The 20434-nt window shown below is 37.4% G+C and overlaps 1 protein-coding gene across 3 annotated transcripts in view; it reads right to left on the bottom strand.

Annotated features, from left to right (window-relative positions):
- The window catches only part of GK5 (glycerol kinase 5), a 70014-nt gene that overhangs the window by 37752 nt on the left and 11828 nt on the right, over positions 1 to 20434 (bottom strand). For all 3 annotated transcript variants that reach the window (XM_072792426.1, XM_072792428.1, XM_072792427.1), the window contains 2 exons: positions 9424 to 9517; positions 4672 to 4803 (listed from right to left, as the gene is read on the bottom strand). In XM_072792426.1, coding sequence (XP_072648527.1) covers positions 4672 to 4803; positions 9424 to 9517 — 226 coding nt within the window. The remainder of the gene's footprint in view (positions 1 to 4671; positions 4804 to 9423; positions 9518 to 20434) is intronic.

The following is a 20434-nucleotide window of genomic DNA, read 5'->3' as shown; positions in this document are numbered from 1 at the left end:
TGTGTCTCTGCCTCTCTCTCCCTCTGTGTGTCTCTCATGAATAAATAAATAAAATCTTAAAAAAAAATTGAAAGTCAGGTCCTCTAATAGATAGTAGCTTCATATGAGGCTACAAGAACAGAATCAACATTAGGGCTTCCTAAGGTAGGAGCATCAGGTCAATCCTCCTTGTTTTGGATTAAGACTTCAAATGGCTCAGGGTGCCTAGGTGGCTCGGCTGGTTAAGCATCTGCCTTCATATCAGGTCACATCCCTTTCACCCCCTCTCATGCCCCCTCCCTTGTGTGCACACTCTCTTGAATAAACAGAATCTTCTTCTTTTTTTTTTTTTTTTTAAGATTTTATTTATTTGAGACAGCACGAGATGGAGGAGGAACAGAGGGAGAGGGAGAAGCAGACTCCTCACTGAGGAGGGAGCCTGACACAGGCTCCATCCTGTCGGATCACACAACCTGAGCTGAAGGCAGACGCTTAACTGACTCAGCCACCCAGGTGCCTCAATAAACAGAATCTTAAAAAAAAAAAATGGCTCTACCCTATGAGTAAGGATAAACTAGAAAGACAAGCTGTCATAGGAACTGCAACTCAGTTTTGAATCACCCTAATCATTAACTGGATGGAGGTAATCCTGGTGCCTACAAGAATGGAAAAAACAAACATAAATCCTATCCAGAGCAAGAGAGTGCTATGTTAAGGCTCCCATAATTTCTACATATAATTTTGCAAATACAATGTCTAGCTGATATACATACACGTGCATACAAATAAGTAACCAGGCTCATCGAACTCATGGAGTTATATATATTAAATACGTTCAGCTTTTTGTATGTTAATCATACATCCATAAAGTAATTTAAATTTAAAAGAAATTAAATAATCAGGCATCCGAGGAAACAGGAGACCATGAAAAAAAAGAGAGAATCTATGGGGCTACAGATATTAGAATTAAAAGTTATACACTTTAAAATACCATGCTAATTATGTAAAGCAAAGTTCTAGAACTAAAAGATTAAGAACTTAATGGATTTTTTAAAAAGATTTTATTTATTTATTTATTTGACAGAGTGAGAGAGAGCACGAGCAGGGGGGAGGGGCAGAGGGAAAGGGAAGAAGCAGGCTCCCCACTGAGCAGAGAGCCCAACATGGGGCTCCATCCCAGGACCCTGAGATCATGACCTGAGCCGAAGGCAGATGCTTTACCAACTGAGCCACCCAGGCAACCTAATGGATGGGTTTTATTAGCACATTAGGAACAACTTAAGAGAGAATAGATTTGGGAGAAAGGTTAGAAGAAAATATCCAAAATAAAGTAAGAAAGAGACAAAATAATGGAATATATGAAAGAGTGAGAGACAAAGGGGAGTTAGTGAGAAGGCCTAACATGCACATAATCAAATTTTCAAGAAGGAAAAGAATGGAGAAGTTACTTTTGAAGATAATGGCTGAGAAATTTTAAAAATCAATGAAATCAAGTAATGAATTCAAGACACTCTACAAACCCCAAGTAGGATGCCACTCCTAGACAACAGATACAGATAACAAATATAAATGTATTTGATAAATTCAACATCTACTCATAATAAAGAGTCTTAGCAAACTAAGTAAGGTAGAGGATTTCCTTAATTTGAGAAAGGGTATCTAAAGAAAATCTACTACAAATACATACTAAATGGTGAAATGTTGAAAGCTTTTGTCCCAAAATCAGGAATGAGAAAAGGATGTGTGTGGCCAATCCTCTAGTCAATATATCCTAGAAGTCCTTGTCAATGTTTAAAGAGAAAAGGAAAGGGCAGCCCTGGTGGCTCAGCGGTTTAGCGCCGCCTTCAGCCCAGGGCCTGATCCTGGAGACCCAGAATTGAGTCCTATGTCGGGCTTCCTGCATGGAGCCTGCTTCTTCCTCTGCCTGTGTCTCTGCCTCTCTCTCTCTTTCTCTGTGTGTCTCTCATGAATAAATAAATAAAATCTTAAAAAAAAAAAAAAAAGGAAAGAAAAGTCATATTTCTACATCATATTGTTATGCCAAGGAATTACAAGTTAATTCAATGAAATACTACTGCACACCTATTGGAATGGCTAAAATCCAAACCCCTGATATCAAATGTTAGCAAGGATGTGGAGCGACAGGAACTCTCATTCATTGTTGGTAGGAATGTAAAATGGTATAGCCACTTTGGAGGATAGTTTGGCATTTTCTTAAAAAACTAACCATAATTTTATCGTCTAATCTAGCAACTGCACACCTAGGTATTTACTCAAATGAGTTGAAATTTATCTTTATACAAAAACCTGCACACAAATGTTTACAGCAACTTTATTCATAAGCTCCAAAAATTAGAAGCAACAATATGTCCTCCAACGAGTGATTAGATAAGCAAATTGAAATACATCTAGACAATGAAATACTAATCAGTGATAAAAAGAAATGCATCACCAAGCCACAGAAAGACATGAAAACCATTGTTTTGTTGATTTTTTCAACTATTTTTCTACTCTCTATTTCATTAATTTTCATGCTAATCTTTACATTTCTTCCCTTCTACTACTATGGGTTCAGTTTGCTACCTTTTGCCAGTGTCTTAAGTTAGAATATTAGACAGTTTGTTAATATAGTCTCTATAGGTAATTATAGTCTGGCTATAAATTTTTATCTAAACACTGATGTTGCTGCAACACATGACTTGGTATATTGTGTTTTCATTTTCATTCATCTCAAAGTATCTTCTAATTTCTCATAGAATTTCTTTTTTTACCCATTGGTCATGTAAGAATATAGTTTGATTTCCATATATTTTTGAACTTCCCAAATTTTGTTCTGTGAATTCTTTTTTTTTTTTTAATTAGGATTTTATTTTTAGTAATCTCTACACCCACTGTGGGGCTTGAACTCACAACCCTCAGATCAAGGGTCACATCCTCTACTGACTGAGGCAGCTAGGCACCTCACCTTTCTGTTATTTATAATTTCATTCCTTTGTTATCAGAGAAATACTCTGTATGATTTCAGTCCTTCTAAATTTACTGAGGCCTGCATTATGGTGTAGCATGTGTGTATCCTGGAGAAGATTCCATGTACACTTAAGAATGTATATTCTGTTATTAGAGTTTTCCATAAACACCTGTTTGATCTAGTTAGCTTATACTATTGTCTAAGTTTTCTATTTCTTTGTTGATCTGTCTAGTTGTTCCATGCATTATTAAAGGTGGGGTGTTGAAGTCTTTAGCTATTACCATTGAATTGCCTATTTTCCCCTTAAATTCTTTTTATATAAGATTTTATTTATTTATTCATGAGAGAATCAGAGAGAGAGAGAGAGAGAGAGAGAGAGAGGCAGAGACACAAGCAGAGGGAGAATCAGGCTCCATGCAGGAAGCCGGACATAGGACTCGATCCCAGGTCTCAAGGATCATGCCCTGGGCTGAAGGCGGCACTAAACTGCTGAGCCATCCGAGCTGCCCTTCCCCTTCAATTCTGTCAACTTTTATTTCATGTATTTTGGGGCACTGTTATTACATGCACATATGTTTATAATTGTTATATATTTCTGGTGGATTGTCTATCATTATAAAGTGCCGTTCTTTAGCTATAATAACATTTTTTGTTTTAAAGTCTATTTTGTTGTATATTAGCATATCCACTTAGCTATGGTTGCTGTTTGCATGAGAGATCTTTTCCATCTATTTACTTTTAACTGATTTGTATTTTGGAATCTAAAGTGTTTCTCCTGTAGACAGCATATAGTTGGCTCTTCTTTTTTTATTATCCAATCTAAAATCGCAATGAGAAATTACTTCTACCTACCAAAATGGCTAAAATTAAAAACAAAAAACCTGATAATACCAATTATCATGGTAAATAAAATATGAAGTTCTCTCAATGACTAATAATGGGTATGTAAATTATCAAAAATTATGGGAAATATTTTTATATTATCCACTAAAAGTGAAGATATATATACACACACACATTCATGCCCTAAAAATTCCATTCCTATACATAGATAAAGCAGAAATGCCTTTAATATATTCCCCAAAAGACAGCATCATTCATAATAGCCCCAAACTAGAAATAACTCAAATGTACATGAAAAGAATGGATAAATGAATAGTGATAAAATCAAATACTGAACACTAAATAGCAATGAAAATAGAAGAAAATTAATTTACATATTTATACAAAATACAAAGGAATTCAGTTAAAACTAAAATACAGTGTGGAGGAAAACAACACACCTAAGTATAACAGTAAAAGTGTCAAAGTGGAAAGAAAATGTGATACATAGTATCACAATGTTCTATTTCTTTCTTTTTTTTCTTTTTTACAATGTTCTATTTCTTGATTCTAGTAGTGTTACACAGATGTTTGCTCTACAATGTATCAATGAGTGGTACATTTTTGTTTTGTTCAGTTTTCTATATGTGTTACAACTGTGTGTGTGTGTGTGTGTGTGTTATGACTTTAAAATATTTTTCTAATTTTTTTAATAAAATATTTTAAAAAACAGAGTAAAGATTCCTGTATTCCATCCCAATATGTAGTAGACACTTAATTTTCCCCCAAATAAGCAAATTACTGTATTTCTTTATTTTTTTCTTCCCTGTAATTTACACACATGTGTGCGTGCGTACACACAATCTTTACACGCAATTTACACACACACAATCTTTCCTTACCTCAACCAGGTTCTGTAAAATCCAGGCCAATCTCAAAGAAACATGCTGGTTTGTGAAATTGAATAAACTGACTGCTAAAAATCGTTTATTTCTAGTGAAAAAGTGCAGCACTCGGCAGGAATTCTGTAATAGCTATTAAAAACAAAGGTATTTTAGGAAAATGCATTTAATGATGCTTGATATTTCTATATTAATTCTACACACATGAAAACAAACCCAATAACAAACAAATCATTCAACTACTTATAGTGTTCCCAGCACTTAAGAAAATGAAGTAAAGCAATATTACCCTAAGTGGACAATTTGTATTCTAACATACGTAACACATCTACTATGACCTTCTTTAGTAAATACAAGAAGCTCAAGATAAAATCTTTTAATATAAAAGGGAGAGAGTCAAGGGAGAAAATTATATTCCTGTTAGAAATATATTTTTAATGAAATTAATTTAAATTATAAAGGAAAGCCTCCTATATATTAAGTACCTAAAATTTGGGATGTATGATTTCATTCAATACTATCTATACAGATTTATCTAAATCAAAGATGAAATATATACAGTTTAAAATTTAATTCTTGGTAAACAAAATCTTTAATTAAAAAGAAAAAGGTTTTCATAGAAAACAAGCTTTGAGTTTTAAGCCTTCTAAGACATGGTAAAAAAAAAAAAAATTCAAAAAACAAAAACTTTATCCTGCCATCTACTACAAGAATGAAGATGAACAATTCTACTTATGACCGATGTTTTACAAAATATTCACTTACAGAGAATTTACCTACTTCTTGCATTTTTTTCCTCTGTTACTGCCCACCCCTCCCCTAAAAAATAAATTTAAAGGGGTGCCTGGGTGGCTCCGTTGGTTAAGCATCTGACTCTTGATTTCAGCTCACGTGATTATCTCAGGGTCATGAGATCGAGCCCTGCATCAGGCTCTGTGCTGACATAGAGCCTTCTTAAGATTCTCTCTCTCCTTTTTCCTCTGCCTCTCCCTCCCCACTCACACGCACATGCTCTCTCTAAAATATACATATATGTATATACATTTAAGCATTTTGACTTACTAAAATAATAAATAATAAATGCAACAATCAAGAAAATATATAGATTCAATTCTCTTTACATTTCAGTCTTCTTTTTTTTGAACAATGAGCCCCAATTTTTTTTTCCTTTTCTTTTTGGTGAGAGCATTTAAGTTCTACTTTTTTCTTTTCTTTTCTTTTTAAACATTTTATTTATTTATTCATGAGAGACACAGGGAGAGAGAGAGAGTCAGAGACACAGGCAGAGGGAGAAGCAGGCTCCATGCAGGAAGCCTGACATGGGACTCGATCCCAGGTCTCCAGATCACGCCCTGGGCCGAAGGCCACACTAAACCACTGAGCCACCCAGGCTGCCCCTAAGTTCTACTCTTAGTCAATTTCAATTATATAAAACAGTATTATTAATTATAGTAATTAGGATATAAATTAGATCCTCAGACCTTATTCATCATATTAATTTTATACCCTTTTAACTTCCTTCTCACCTTACTCAGTGCTCAAACCTTTTCTTTATATTTTGCACACTGTTTATTAAAAGATAAGAGTTTCTTAAATCTTAATCCTTCTGATGTGTTATATATTAAGGAACGTTTCAAACTGAAAGAGGTTCTTCCTCCCTAAGAATACTATACTTCCCTCTTTTAAAAAAATCAGATTTAATATCCTCAGGGATCTTCTACTAAAATGCAGATAATGGGGGAGGGGGCACACAAAAAGTATTAAGAGTTCTTACACTTGCACTTTTAATCAACATACGAACAATTAACATTTTGTTTTTACATTTAACAAATATTTATTGAGTACCTTCTATGTACTGTGCTAGGCCTTGAGAAAGCAGAATGAACAATATAGGCAGAAGCCCTGCCTTCTTGAAATTTACATTCTAGTGGGAAGAGACAGACAAGTAATCAAATCAGTAAGTGAGATAATTTAAGACACTGAATGTAAAAATAAACCAATATTGAATGTACTACCAAAAAAAAGAAAAAAAATCTGCTAGTTAAATTATGATATAATGCTAAGATATAATCAATGGTTAAAATGATTTTTAAAAATTATGGTTAAAAATACATCCTGCTTTGGGTGCCTGGCTGGCTTACTAGGTAGAGCACGCAACTCCTGATCCTGAGGTTGTGAGTTCAAGCCCCATACTGGGTGTAGAGGTACTTAAAAACAAAATCCTAAAAAAAAAAAAAAATCCTCCTTAAAAAAATCACCCTTTTTAAATTGGGAAAAAGGTGTCTTTTAAGTTATACATTGCTGGTAAGAATGTAAATGATGAAGCTATTCTGGAAAAAAAAGTCTGACAGTTTCTTATAAAACAAAACATGCAATTACCATTTGACTTAGCAATTAATTGTACTCTTAGGGTATTATCTTAGAGAAGTGAAAACGTACGTTCACATAAAATTCTGTAAACAAATGTTCAAAACAGCTCTATTTGTAATAGCCAAAAACTGGGATTTGCACAGATGTCCTTAAACAGGTGGTGCATCTGTACACTGAACACAACTCAGCAATAAGAAGAAGCACATACAACTTGGATTCTCCAGGGAATTACACTAAGTGAAAAAAAGCAAATCCCAAAAGGTTTTATATTACATCACTCTATGTATATAATATTCTGAAGTGAGAGAACATTTTTAATGGAGGACAGATTAGTGATTGCAAGGAGCGAGAGATGAGAAGACAGTGGGGAGGTGCACAGGAGAGAGATGGATGTGGTTATAAAAGAGCAACATGAAAAAATAAATATAAACAAACAAACAAACAAATAAATAAATAGAGCAACATGAGAGTCCCTTGTAAGGATGGTACTGTTCAGTGTCTTGACTGATGGTAGATACACGAACACAGGAAAAAAACTGTACAGAAATTATAACACACATACACACAAGTATAAGTAAAACTGATGAAATCTGAATAAGAGCTACACATTGTATTAACGTCAATATCCTGTTTGTGACACTACAGTATAGTTTTGTAAAATTTTACTATTGAGAGAAACTGCAAAGGGATCCCTGTATTATTTCTTACAACTGAATATGAATCTACACTTATCTCAACTAAAATTTCAACTGAAAAAATGTACATCTCAAAATCTTTGAAATGTGGTTAAGTGCTGTGAAAGAAATAAAGAACAATATAATAGAGACTGGATAGGGGGCTGGGGACATGCTACTCTATAAATAGGATAGCAGGAAAGAGCCCACATGGAGGAGATGGCCTATGAGCTGGGCCTGGAAGGATGAGAAGAATCTAGTCATGATGGCAGAGAGAGCCCCTTGAGGGTACAAAGGCCTGAAGGTAAGAGACAGCTTGGGTGCTTTAAGAACAAAAGCAGGCTGGCAAAGCTGGAGCTCAATCCTCAGTAGCTTCAGGGACAAAGGGTCTGGGAAGTGGTCAGAGCTTTAGACAGGGCCAATCAATCCATGGTAAGGAGTTGAGATTTTATGCTAAAAGCAAAGAGAAGTCTTACCAACCATTAGGCAAGACTCAGAACAACAGTGAAAGGAAGCACGCTAAACTCCAAGAGTCTGTGTACATTTTTCTCCTAAGAGAAGCCAAAGCTTACATCATGCACATGTTCAATATCAAGTAGAAGTGCTTTAAATGCTGAATTTGTGCTTTAAGTGTTTTACATTTGAGGTTTGGAGTTCATACTACAGAAGTAAATGTTTTAAATACCTCACTGACTAACCTAAGAAATGCTTGACAAATTGACCCATTAAAAACTAAAATTATCCATTAAGATACCGAATTACACATTATAAACAGTATAATTTAAAATTCTGCCATTTAAAGTTCATGACATTTTCTTATAATCATTTTCAGCTCCTTAATTAGTCTTTTCTGTAAACAGCACCTCTCAGTTCTCAGCCTTACAAGTTATTAAAGCAAGGTGCATTTTCATGTATTAAATGAACAGAAGAAAAGCCAATGTGGGCGAGATTACGGCAAAAGTGTTTCACTCATGCATCGCTGTCATATTCCATAATATATTCCTGTTTGTTTTCATATAAAATTAATGTCTCCCAATAGTTATTGAGTAAACTATATGCTCCAGATGCTCCCTGAAGCACCATCTGGTACAGGCATCTAACTGAGAAAGCATTTAGCTGTGTGGCATTAGAACATGTCATATTGCAAAATGCAATATGCAATATTGATGACAACACCTATTTCAGGTTTGGCCACATTTAGAAAATTATCTTACCCTCTGACTCAATAATCCCGCACTTTGTCACTGTCATGGTCATCACCACTGTCATTTGCTACCACTATGTGTGTAGTAGGCATCAGGTTAAGAGCTAGTGGCAGTCAGCTACTTATCTATTTCGATATCCACTCTCCATTTTTATAACAAAAGAGGATGAAATTTAGACATTTCTGTATTTTTTTCTGGACATAGTTTGCATTTTGTCTATTTTTTTCAAGATCAGCCACATGAATTCTCACTCACGTGAGAACATCTAGGCCATTCTAAACCTCTTCGGGGTTTCCTGAAGCACAGTTAAGTACTTCAGTCTACCACCACATATGCTTTGGGGTGACTACTACGAAGTTTCACTGATGTGAAGAGTGTACAGGTATGTATTCTCTTCTCAGTGTCGTAAAACCGAACAATTAGGACATTACACTCTTAAGCCTACAGCAAAGGGATATTTACAGGGATAATAGTAACATCCAAATCATAGGAGATAAGATTACCTTCATTATGAGTGAATTATTCCAAGATTTTACAAGTTCAACAGCTCTTAGATCTTGCCAACTAATGAAGTTGTGAAAATGATTTCCCGTTTTCCTAAGAAAGATAAAAACAGCATTTTGTGACTCAGTCAGAGGCTGAGGCTATATTAAATAAATCAGAGGCTATATTAAATAAAAAATCTGTTACAAGAGAAAAAATTAGAGGCCGCAATGGAATCTCAAAGTAGGATTTAATTAGATGGGGCTTGCTGAATCACTTTTTTATTTTATAAATTGAACACATTTTGTAACAATTATAACGCAATATAGTATGGAATTCTAGATAAAATTCTATTGGAAAGATATTCTTTTTGAAGCAGTACAATGTGCACACTTCTACAACAAAGCAAATCTAATGAAAGGTCCTTTAAAGACTTGCTTATACACTTTGAAAAGCAAGAAGCCAATGTTTTCCCCTATCATTGTACTTGATACAGACAATACTTGATGCAATACATACAATGATCTTGTATCAATACTTGATACAGATCAAAACTTCTATACCTACAAAAGAGCCGAAATATTATCTGAACCTATTTCTACACCTCTCAACTTTACAATAGGCTTAGCCACTGGCAACCTACCAGGCTTATTAAAATGTGTCTGAAAAAAAGAAATTCAACAACCTCTGGATCGACAATGCAATGTAAGGACAGAACTAAGAAATATAGTAGAAAGAAATCATTTCCCTTTTTGGCTCCTGCAAATTCAACCACTGACATCCACTAATCTTTGATATGAAACTCAGGCTTACTTTCTACCCTATTTCTGACTGCCCTTCTGTGTGGGTTTGACCATGTTTAATTCCCTAGACTGCCGTTTCCCACACTTCTTATGCAGTCTACACTCAAAGGCACATCCTCAACTTTATTACCTGGTAACATCCTACTCTTGAAATGCTACCATCCCAATACATTAGTCGATACATCTTGCTACTATTCCAGTTCTCTCAATCTTACTCTCTAAATACTTTCCCTTCAACCTCACTGCAGCCTTTAATCCCTCAGACATTCCCTCTTCTTCCTACCAACCTTTCCCAAGCTTCCTTCCTTTCCTGTGTTCCGTGATCTATCACTCTACCCCTTGAATCTCTCTCTTTATAAAAATTGTGGTGAAATATACATAACATGAAATTTGCCATTTTAAGCATGTTTAAGTGCACAGTTCAGTGGCATTAAGTACATTTCACAATGTTCTATGTTACTATCACCAATATTTCCAAACATCTGGGTTGTTTCCACCTCCTTGCTACTGTGAATAATGCTATTATAAGAACTGCTGTACAAGCAGCCATTTGAGTCCCTGTTTCCAATCCCTTTGGGCATACCTGGGATCAGAATTCTGGGCATGTGCTAAGTCTACTTTTTGAAGAACTGCTTGACTTCTTTCCATAGCGGTTACACCATTTTACATCCCCGCCACCAGCATACAAGAGTTCTAGGGTTTCCACATCTTCACCAACACTTGTCATTTTCCATTTTTTAAATTATAGCGATCCTGCTGGGTGTGAAGCAGTACCTCACTGTGGTTTTGATATGTGTTTCCCCAATGGCTAATGATATTGCACATCTTTCCACGTGTTTATTGACCATTTGTATATTAGTCTAGTTCTCTGTCCATTTATGAATTAGGTTATTTGGGTTTTTGCTGTTGAGTTGTAATTCTTTATATCCTAAATATTAATTATTTATCAAATACACGATTTGCAAATACATATTTTCTACCATTTTGAGTTTTTTTCACCCTCTTAATAGTTTCCTTTCCCCGAGGATGAGAAATCTCTATTAATGAGAATCACAGCATTCACCTATACATGAACATGTTACTTCTTTTTCCTTCAGTGATCCCAATAGTCACCATTATCATTAGTACAAATCAGAAGTGATTTTCCTATGTTCCTGCAGATGAAATTAAAACCAAACACACCAAAGTGCATCCCAAGACACATGCCTTCCATATTACATGCTGTAGTCAGTTTCTAGAAATCTTACTGCACATTTAAGATATCAATGACTATAAATTTTTCCAGATACATTTTTTTCCCTCCCCCCCTCCAGATACATTTTTAAAATGTAAATTGCACACTATGTCAAAATAATTTCAACATGACTTTATTTCTTGTTATTTATGATTCAATTTAGGCAATTTTTATATTTTGGGGAATTCAATAGTTGAGAAAATTAAAGAAAATTTAGTTGTCAAAAATATCTTAATAGCTTAACTATTGTATGCAACTTAGCTGATGCCTGTAAGTTTTTGATATCAATGAAGTCCAATTTATCTATTTTTTGTTTTGTTAGCTGTGCTTTTAGACCCATTTAAGAAATCAATTCTATATCCACAGCCATGAAAATTTTCCTCTATGCTTTCTTCTAAGAGTTTTGCAGTTTTATCTTAAATTTAGTCTTCAGGGTGCCTGGGTGGCTCAGGTGGTGATCCCGGGATCCTGGGATCAAGTCCTGCATCAGGCTCCCCACAAGGAGGCTGCTTCTCCCTCTGCCTATATCTCTACCGCTGTCTTTGTGTCTCTCATCAATAAATAAATAAAATCTTTAAAAATAAATAAATGAAGTAAGTAAATTTAGTCTTCAATGCATTTTAAGTTAATTTTTATATATGGTAAGGATCCACATTCATACTTTTGTATATAGACACCCACTTTTCTCAACATCACTTGTTGAGAAGATGGTTCTTTCTGCATGCCTGGTCTTGGTACCCTTGTCAAAAGTCAGTCGACCATTGTATTTGTTTCCTTGGGCTGACATAACAAAGCACCACAGACTCAATGGCTTAAGACAATAGCAATTTATCATCTCATAGTTCTGGAGACTAGACATTCAAAATCATGGTGTTGCCAGGGCCACACTCCCTCTGAAACCTGTAAGGGAATCTTTCCTTGCCTTATCCTAAGCTTCTGGAGGTCACAATAATCTCTGGCATTCCTTGGCTCATAGCTACATCACTCCGACCCTCCTCCTCCACATGGCATTCTCCATCTTTTTATGAGGACGCTAGTCATACTGAATTACAAATCCACCTTACTGCATTATGACCTCACCCTAATTTAACTAATTACAGCCGCAGTGACTCTATTTCCCAAGGTCAAATTTTGAGGTGCTGCTGTTGCTTCTTTTGGGTTATTTCTCCCAAGTCTCCCTCACTCCTAAGTATGAGATTATAGAGTTAAAAGGTAAGACAATTCTCTAGCTCCTCAGATGTGGCCAAACTTGCAATATTTGATGTTATAACCAGTACTGTATATTGACTATTATTATACTTTTAATGTGCTTGATAAATATTTGGAGACATCAATTTTATATGAAAACAAATATATGACAAAATATGACGGCAGTGCATGAGTCAAACACTTCTGCTATCATCTCACCCAGACTGACTTTTTTGTTAGTTTAGTACATAAAAATGCACTTTGCTTTAATAACTTGTAAGGCTGAGAACTGAGAGGTACTATTTATAGGAAAGACAAAGTAATTAAGGAGTTGAACGTGGTTATAAGGAAATGCCATCAATTCTGAATTGTATAGTTTTAAACTGTACTATTTATAATGTGTAATTTATATCTTAATGTATAATTTTAGTTTTTAATAGATTTATCCATCAAATATTCCTTAAATTATGACTAATTTCTTTAGTCAGTGAGATGTTTAAAACTTATTCCTTTGAAAATAAATGTGATAACTCTAGAAATCTGATTTTCCAGAGCACCTGGGTGGCTCAGTGGTTGAGTGTCTGCCTTTGGCTCAGGTTGTGATCCTAGGATCAAGTCCCATGTCAGGGTCCCCGCAGGGAACCTGCTTCTTCTCCCTTTGCCCATGTCTCTCTCTGTCTCTCTTTCTGTGTCTCTCATGAATAAATAAACAAAATCTTTTGGGAAAAAAAAAGAAATCTGATTTTCCCACTCCTCATGGATTGCTGATTTTTCTTTGTTGAGGGTTGGAGTTTCCAGTTTGCAACTTTTCCGAACTATATTTTGCAAAGTGTATATTCCTTGTTGTGTGTGGTTACTGAAGTTTCTGCAACTTCTGTTACCTCTGTGATCAGCTAGGTACCTGCCAAAGATTTCTTTTTCTTTTCTTTTTTATTTATATTTTATTTTTTTATTCATGAGACACAGACAGGGGGAGAGGCAAAGACACAGGCAGAGTTCTAGACAAGCAGGCTCCATGCAGGGAGCCTGATGTGGGACTCGATTCTGGGACCCTGGGACCACGCCCCAAATCAAAGGCAGATGCCCACCCACAGAGCCATCCAGGCATCCCCAAAGATTTCCTTAAGTGTCTGGCTCCAAAAAAACTCCAAAAGGGACTAGCCCTTTATATCTTCTAATAGACACAGCTTAAGAAAGCCACTGTAGCTGAGAGGGCCAGAACCTAGGTAAGCATCTGTGCCAGTCGTGCAGGGCACAACTAAGTCCACCAAAGCATATACACTCAAATTTTTGTAGGCCAATGTCCCCACTGTCTGCCCTGGTACCAGCCAGACGCTTCAGTAATGTGAGCTGCTTTCCCCACACCCGCAGCAGGGTTGAGGAGTAAATGATGGTGGCTGGTTTGCACACGCCCTCTGACCTGAGAAACATAGCTTCTTTCTTCATCCAGCATTCCCCTAGTTGTTATAAACCCTGATTGGATTCTAGAGTTCTGAACTAGTTTACCACAACCTCTCTTTCAAACTCAATGCTTGCTTTGACCAAGCCTCACAGGTTCCTACTCCATTATTCTCCACAATGTCACTCTTTAACCCTTATCTTTCAAGTTAACCATCTACCTTTCCGATACCTAACCTGGGATCATCCCAGGTTCCTTCTGTGTCTACTTTCAACGCCAGAACCTTGTGAACTGATACCAATCCATATCTATGTAACACAACCTTGCCTGTGTTCTCAGAGTCACTTAAGGTGATAAAAGTCTTTCTCTTGTCCCTCCTTAGTTTCCTTCCCATGCCCTATAAATGGCACATCTTAATTTTCACCAGATTTCTCAAGCCCTAGGCCACCACTGGCCACCTGCTTCTAAAAGGGAGTAAGAACACAGCAATGACTTCCCTCAACTCCCCACTTCTCTTTTGGTTCAGAGGAAAAGCTTTCCCTCTCATGTCTCAGGCTGGTAGCTGCACCTGTAGTCTCTATACCCACGTCTTCCCAACTCTTCCATCGCTTTGTTTCAACAATATTCCATCAACTCTGTTGCTTAAATCTCCCCATCTTTGAAGCAGAACCAAAAGCATCTCTCTTGACCAGGATGATGTGCCCCACATCTAACTGAGCCCCTTCAACATTTCCTCATCACTTCCCATTACCTCAACTGAACACACTTCAAATGCAATTTAGATTTCTAATTATTCATGAAAATTATATTCACTATAGTAACTATTGTCTTCTTAATTTTCAGATTTACAGGCTCCATTTTTTTTAAAGATTATTTATTTATTTGACAGAGAGAGAGCACAAGCAGAGGGAGTGGAAGGCTTCTGCTGAGCTGAGAGCCTGATATGGGGCTCATACCCAGGACCCCGGGATCATGACCTGAGCTAAAGGCAGATGCTTAACAACTGAACCACCCACGTGCCCCTACAGATTCCTTTTCAGTTTGACTTGCCTTTCTGCAATATTGACTCCTGATACTCATTTCTTCCTACCTAAAACTGACAATTTCCTAAACTTCCATGATATCATTGTGCTGTTTCTTCTCCTACCTCTCTAAGTATAGATTTTTTTGTTTCCTTTACAGATTTTTCTTCCTTAGACTGCCAGTTAAATGCTGTTATATCTGTTGAGGGTTGTATCCTTGGCCCCCTTCTCTTTTTAACTAGCTGCTCTCTGCAAAAAACAAAAAACCAAAAAACAAAACCAACCTGACCCATACCCATGAACAGTTACCATAGGACTACTCACCCATCTACATCTCTAGGGCCAGCCTCTCACTTCAGTTCCATCCCCTCACAAACAATTGCCTTCCACATATTTGTGATAGTTTGCTCCATGCCACCTCAAATGCAACACATCCATGCCAAATCTGCTGCCCCTCTTCCTCTAGTGTGCCACACTTGGGTTAATGATATCTTAGCTGTTTCAGCCAAAAAGTAGGGGAAGGGGGAGGGTGTCATCCTAAGTCCACAAAGGGATTCCATAACATCCTTGGAGTTTATACTTTAATGGCAAAGGGAGAAACAAATGAATAATTAAAACTGTCATTTCACATAAGGATCATGCTATGAAATGCTGGCATGGTAAAGGAATAGAATAACTGGGGGTGAAGAGAGTTTTTAGATATGAGAGCAGAGACTTGAATAAACAATAGCCTTCTTAAAAAGACTTCTCAGACTTAGTCTCATTCCCCTCAAATCCACTGTCTACCCTGATTCAAGAATATTCTTTTTAAGGATGCCTGGGTGGCTCAATGGTTGAGTGTCTACCTTCAGCTCAGGGCATATCTGGGGTCCTGGGATTGAGTCCCACATTGGGCTCCCTGCGGGGAGCCTGCTTCTCACTCTGCCTATATCTCTGCCTCTCTCTGGGTCTCTCATGAATAAATAAATAAAATCTTTAAAAATAAAAAAGAATATTCTTTTTAAAATGTAAATTTGGTGATATTACTCTTCTGCTTGACAGCTTTTGATAGTTTCCCACTTCTTATAAGAGACAGACTTCTCATCCTTACCACAGCATATGGTGTTTCCTGGCCTAAGACCTGGCCTTCCCTTCCAGGTACATCTCCATCACTCAAAGACTGGAATGCCTATTATGTGTCAGGTTCTGTTCTAAGTGTGAAGGATCCAGTGAGGATAGGGCAGACGAAAATCCCAATGCTCATGGGACTTTTTACGCCTATGAGAGATATGCAATAAATATGCAAATAAGTAAATAAGAATTTTAGATAATGATAAATGATATGAAGAAAAGAAAATGGTAAAGTGAAGGGCAAATAAAATGCTCAGGGAAGTCTTCAAGGAGAAATGATCTCTGCAGTGAGGTTTTTGAATCATGAGAAAGAGGGAAATTCTGAGGTAAGAGAGCTCCAGACACAGGGAGCAACAGGTGCAAAGCTGCTCCTGACAAAACTCTTACTCAGCCTTCAAGGCTTGGCTCAAGTGACTGAAACTCTCCCTAATTCTGCCTTCTAAGCAATTCAGCTCCTTCATTACCAAGTACATAGCACTTCTACTGGACAGATGTCTATCAGCCTGCACTCTATCTAGGTTCACATCTGTATCTCCCACTGGACTGTGAGCCTCCAGAACACAGTCTATTCACTTTCAGATTCTCACCACCTAGCCCAGATACCAAAAAAGTATTTGATAAATGAATGCTGCTACCACTGAGGACTATCAACAGATTGTGTTTGATAGAAATGAAATCTATGGGATCCCTGGGTGGCGCAGCGGTTTGGCGCCTGCCTTTGGCCCAGGGCGCGATCCTGGAGACCCGGGATCGAGTCCCACATCGGGCTCCCGGTGCATGGAGCCTGTTTTCCCTCTGCCTGTGTCTCTGCGCCTCTCTCTCTCTCTGTGACTATCATAAATAAAAAAAAAAAAAAAAAAAAAAAAAATTTAGAAATGAAATCTATGTATGCATTTATTATTCTTTGATGCCATTCGACACAAAACAGTATCTACTTACATACTTACAACTGATTTTAATCACTAATTCACCAAATGCATACACACCAATCAGTGCCAGGAGCTGGGGACATAGCTATAAAGAGAGGGACATGGTATCTTTGACCCATGAATATATTTTCTACCAGGGAAACCAAAGAAATATTCAATTACTCAATTGCTTGCCTACTACAGGAATAAGCCCTATGAAGGAAAAATACAGATTGCCATGAGTATACTTCACAGGGAGACCTTTCCCGGTACAGGGGTCAGGAAAGACTTCTTTGAGAAACGACAATACAAGTGAACTCTGAAGGATGCATAGGAACAAACAAGGAAGGTGAACACTCTGGATAAAATGTACTATATGTTCAAAGGTTCTCAGAGTGAAGCATGATGTGTTAGATGCTAGTACAGCTGAAGAACAAGGACAGGGAGAAGATCACAGAAGATGACATCATTAATTCATAATAAGGTAGAAGACGATCTAGAATACTGATCTCAAGAAGCAGAGCATATTCCATTACTCACTTAGCAGTCATTTGGGTTTGTTTTATCTCTGTCAACAATAAAAGGAGAAATGGAGGAAAAACATCAATAGCAACATCGTAAATGAGTTGCCTTAAACCTCTCTAACACACTATACCATTCCGTGCCTCTTAATATATTTGTGTCATAAGTAATTGATAAGAACCATTACCACAAGAGTATCAGGTATTACAATAAAAGATGTATTTGGTGCTGTGGGAACACAGAATCATTTGTATACCTGTATTATGAGACTGTAAATTCCTCAAGGGCTGGTGTTCTTACTCATTTTCATATGCAGCTCTGCAGCCAGCATAGTGCCTTACGCCCTGCAAGTCCTCAAACAGTTACTGAGTGAATTTCAGTTTGCTTGTGTGACTCATAGTTTATGTTACTAACTGGCACACACCCTGATCCAAGGTTAGCTGACAGAAGCCTCCCTGAGAGACACACAGATTGAAGAAAGAAAACAGCTCAGATACTTTAGAACAAAAGGAATTTAAAACAACCAAAATGGAGGAGCTATCATTTCATTACTTTAAGATATAGGCTAAACACACCACTGATTAAATATATTGAAAAAAATTTTTTGACCTGAGAAATATGAAGAAAACCCAAGGACCAAGGTTCCTGGCATTTTCTAAAGGAGGGGGAAAGAGGAAAGCAAAAAGAAAGTTCAGAGTTTTACACTTCCTTTCAGCAACAACAGGAAAATAATGTTTGTAAGGCCAAGACGACAGGACTATGGCCGTGACTGCAGGAGAAAGGAACAGTGAGCTGGGAAGAGGAGGTGCTGACCAGGAATGTGCAGTTCAATGTGCAGTTCACTGTGCAGTTCACTGGAATGTGCAGTTTTCTGTGCCAGCATCCTGTCAATCTTTCTCTAGAAAATGAGCAAGAGGTACTTCCTGCTGGCTCAGAGCCGTACCCACTTCTGTGCGTATCTCAGCTTTTTTGGGGGGAGCTTGTAGCTCACCAGGATTCAGGGAGCATTATATTAAGACTCCACTATTTTAAGGTAAAAGAAGCACAAAGCCTTGTGTGGGTTTTGGGCATGGGGGATATCTAGCATTTCAGTTCCTACAAGCAAAGTTTCCAAAACTCACGAAAGAATACAAACATCTCAAAAAAAGGACAGCCAAGAAGAAAACTCACAATTAATTGTCTTAAGTAGAAATCTTCTCCTTCCACAGGGACACCACCAGTAAGGGAAATGAACGGTCTTGGAATCTGACTTTCTATTTCTCCCCAAAAGTGAGTTATGGTCCTACTGCCACATAAAAGCTTTGCTTCCTAATATTCTGACCTTCCTGTTATGAAGGACCTGGTATCTAGGTTTTGATGAAAACAATCTCTGTGGCCAATGACGTAATCTCAAAATACAGCAAAACATGATATTTCCAATCAGTTATTACCCTAGGAACACTACCTTGCCCCTACTTCCATGCCACCTACTTCCCAGATTTGTGTTTGTCCTAACAAGTCAGTCTTCTGGTTTCTGATCCCCTTTAAGTTGGGGGGAGGGATGAATACTCATTGTCCAAATCCTCAGTCTTCTTTCCTTCTATCTATATAATCTTTATCAGAGACACACCTATTTATCTAGACTCTGCCTATGCCAACAGTGCCCAAATGTAGTGATTCTGTCCCCCAGGGGACACTGGGCAATGTCTGGAGATGGTTTGGGTTATCAGAACTGAGGGAGAAGGGTGGGCAGAGGCCAGGGATGCTGCTAAACACCTTACAATGCCCAGGATAACCCCCAACAAACAAAAGAATCATCTGGCCCAAAATGTCAACAGTGCCACCATTTAGAAACCCTGATCTACACAGATGGCTTTAAGTCATTTATTCTTTCACCTAACCAATGTATTACCAATTTAAGACTTGCTCTGCCCAATGCAATGGGTGGGAAGTTTGGGGAAGACACCAAGGGACTAAAGATGCAGATCTGAGATGTATTATACTCTGAAAGGAGAGCCTACCTGGAGGAAAATGAGCCATGCCTTAGTTAAACCAGACAAATGTTCTCACTACCTTTGGGGTACCTCCACATTCACGTGTTCCAAACCAAACACTTTATCACATTCTCTTCTACCCACCCTCATCACCACCTAATACATTCCTCCTTGTGTGTTCTCTAGCATTTCAGTCCATATCGCCGCAAACGTCCAGGCCACAAATATTGGTTAATTTAAACTTCTTTCTCTTACCTAATACTGAATTAAACACCAAGTCCTGGGATCCCTGAGTGGCACAGCGGTTTAGCGCCTGCCTTTGGCCCAGGGCGCGATCCTGGAGACCCGGGATTGAATCCCACGTTGGGCTCCCGGTGCATGGAGCCTGCTTCTCCCTCTACGCCTATGTCTCTGCCTCTCTCTCGATGTGTGACTATCATAAATAAATAAAAATTAAATAAAAAAAAAAAAAAACGCCAAGTCCTTGTGACTTCACCCTGATTATGTTTCTTAAGCTTATCCTTACTCCCCTTATCTACCACCTCTCTTCCCCACAACCCCATGTTCAAGACACTCTTTGTGAAGTCTAGTGCTCTGTAATAATAAAACATTTTGTAGGGTTTTGTGGTTGTTGTTATTGTTTTCAAAGACACTCACATTGAGTGGCAATATGGGGATAGTGGAAAGAGCATATGTTTGGGGTCAAAAAAATAATTTGGAATCTTGGCTCTTTAGTAACTAAGTGTTCTTGAACCACTTATTTATTTCTCTGCACCTCAGTTTCTTTCTCTGTGAAAAAGACACAATACCCAAATAACAAGTTTGTTGGTTAGGATAATAGAACCTGAAATATCATAGATATTCACTATATA

The sequence above is a fragment of the Canis lupus genome, chromosome 22 (assembly GCF_048164855.1).
Source record: "Canis lupus baileyi chromosome 22, mCanLup2.hap1, whole genome shotgun sequence".
In the NCBI taxonomy this organism is placed as follows: Eukaryota; Metazoa; Chordata; class Mammalia; order Carnivora; family Canidae; genus Canis; species Canis lupus.
This window is presented reverse-complemented; position numbering and strand designations above follow the sequence as displayed.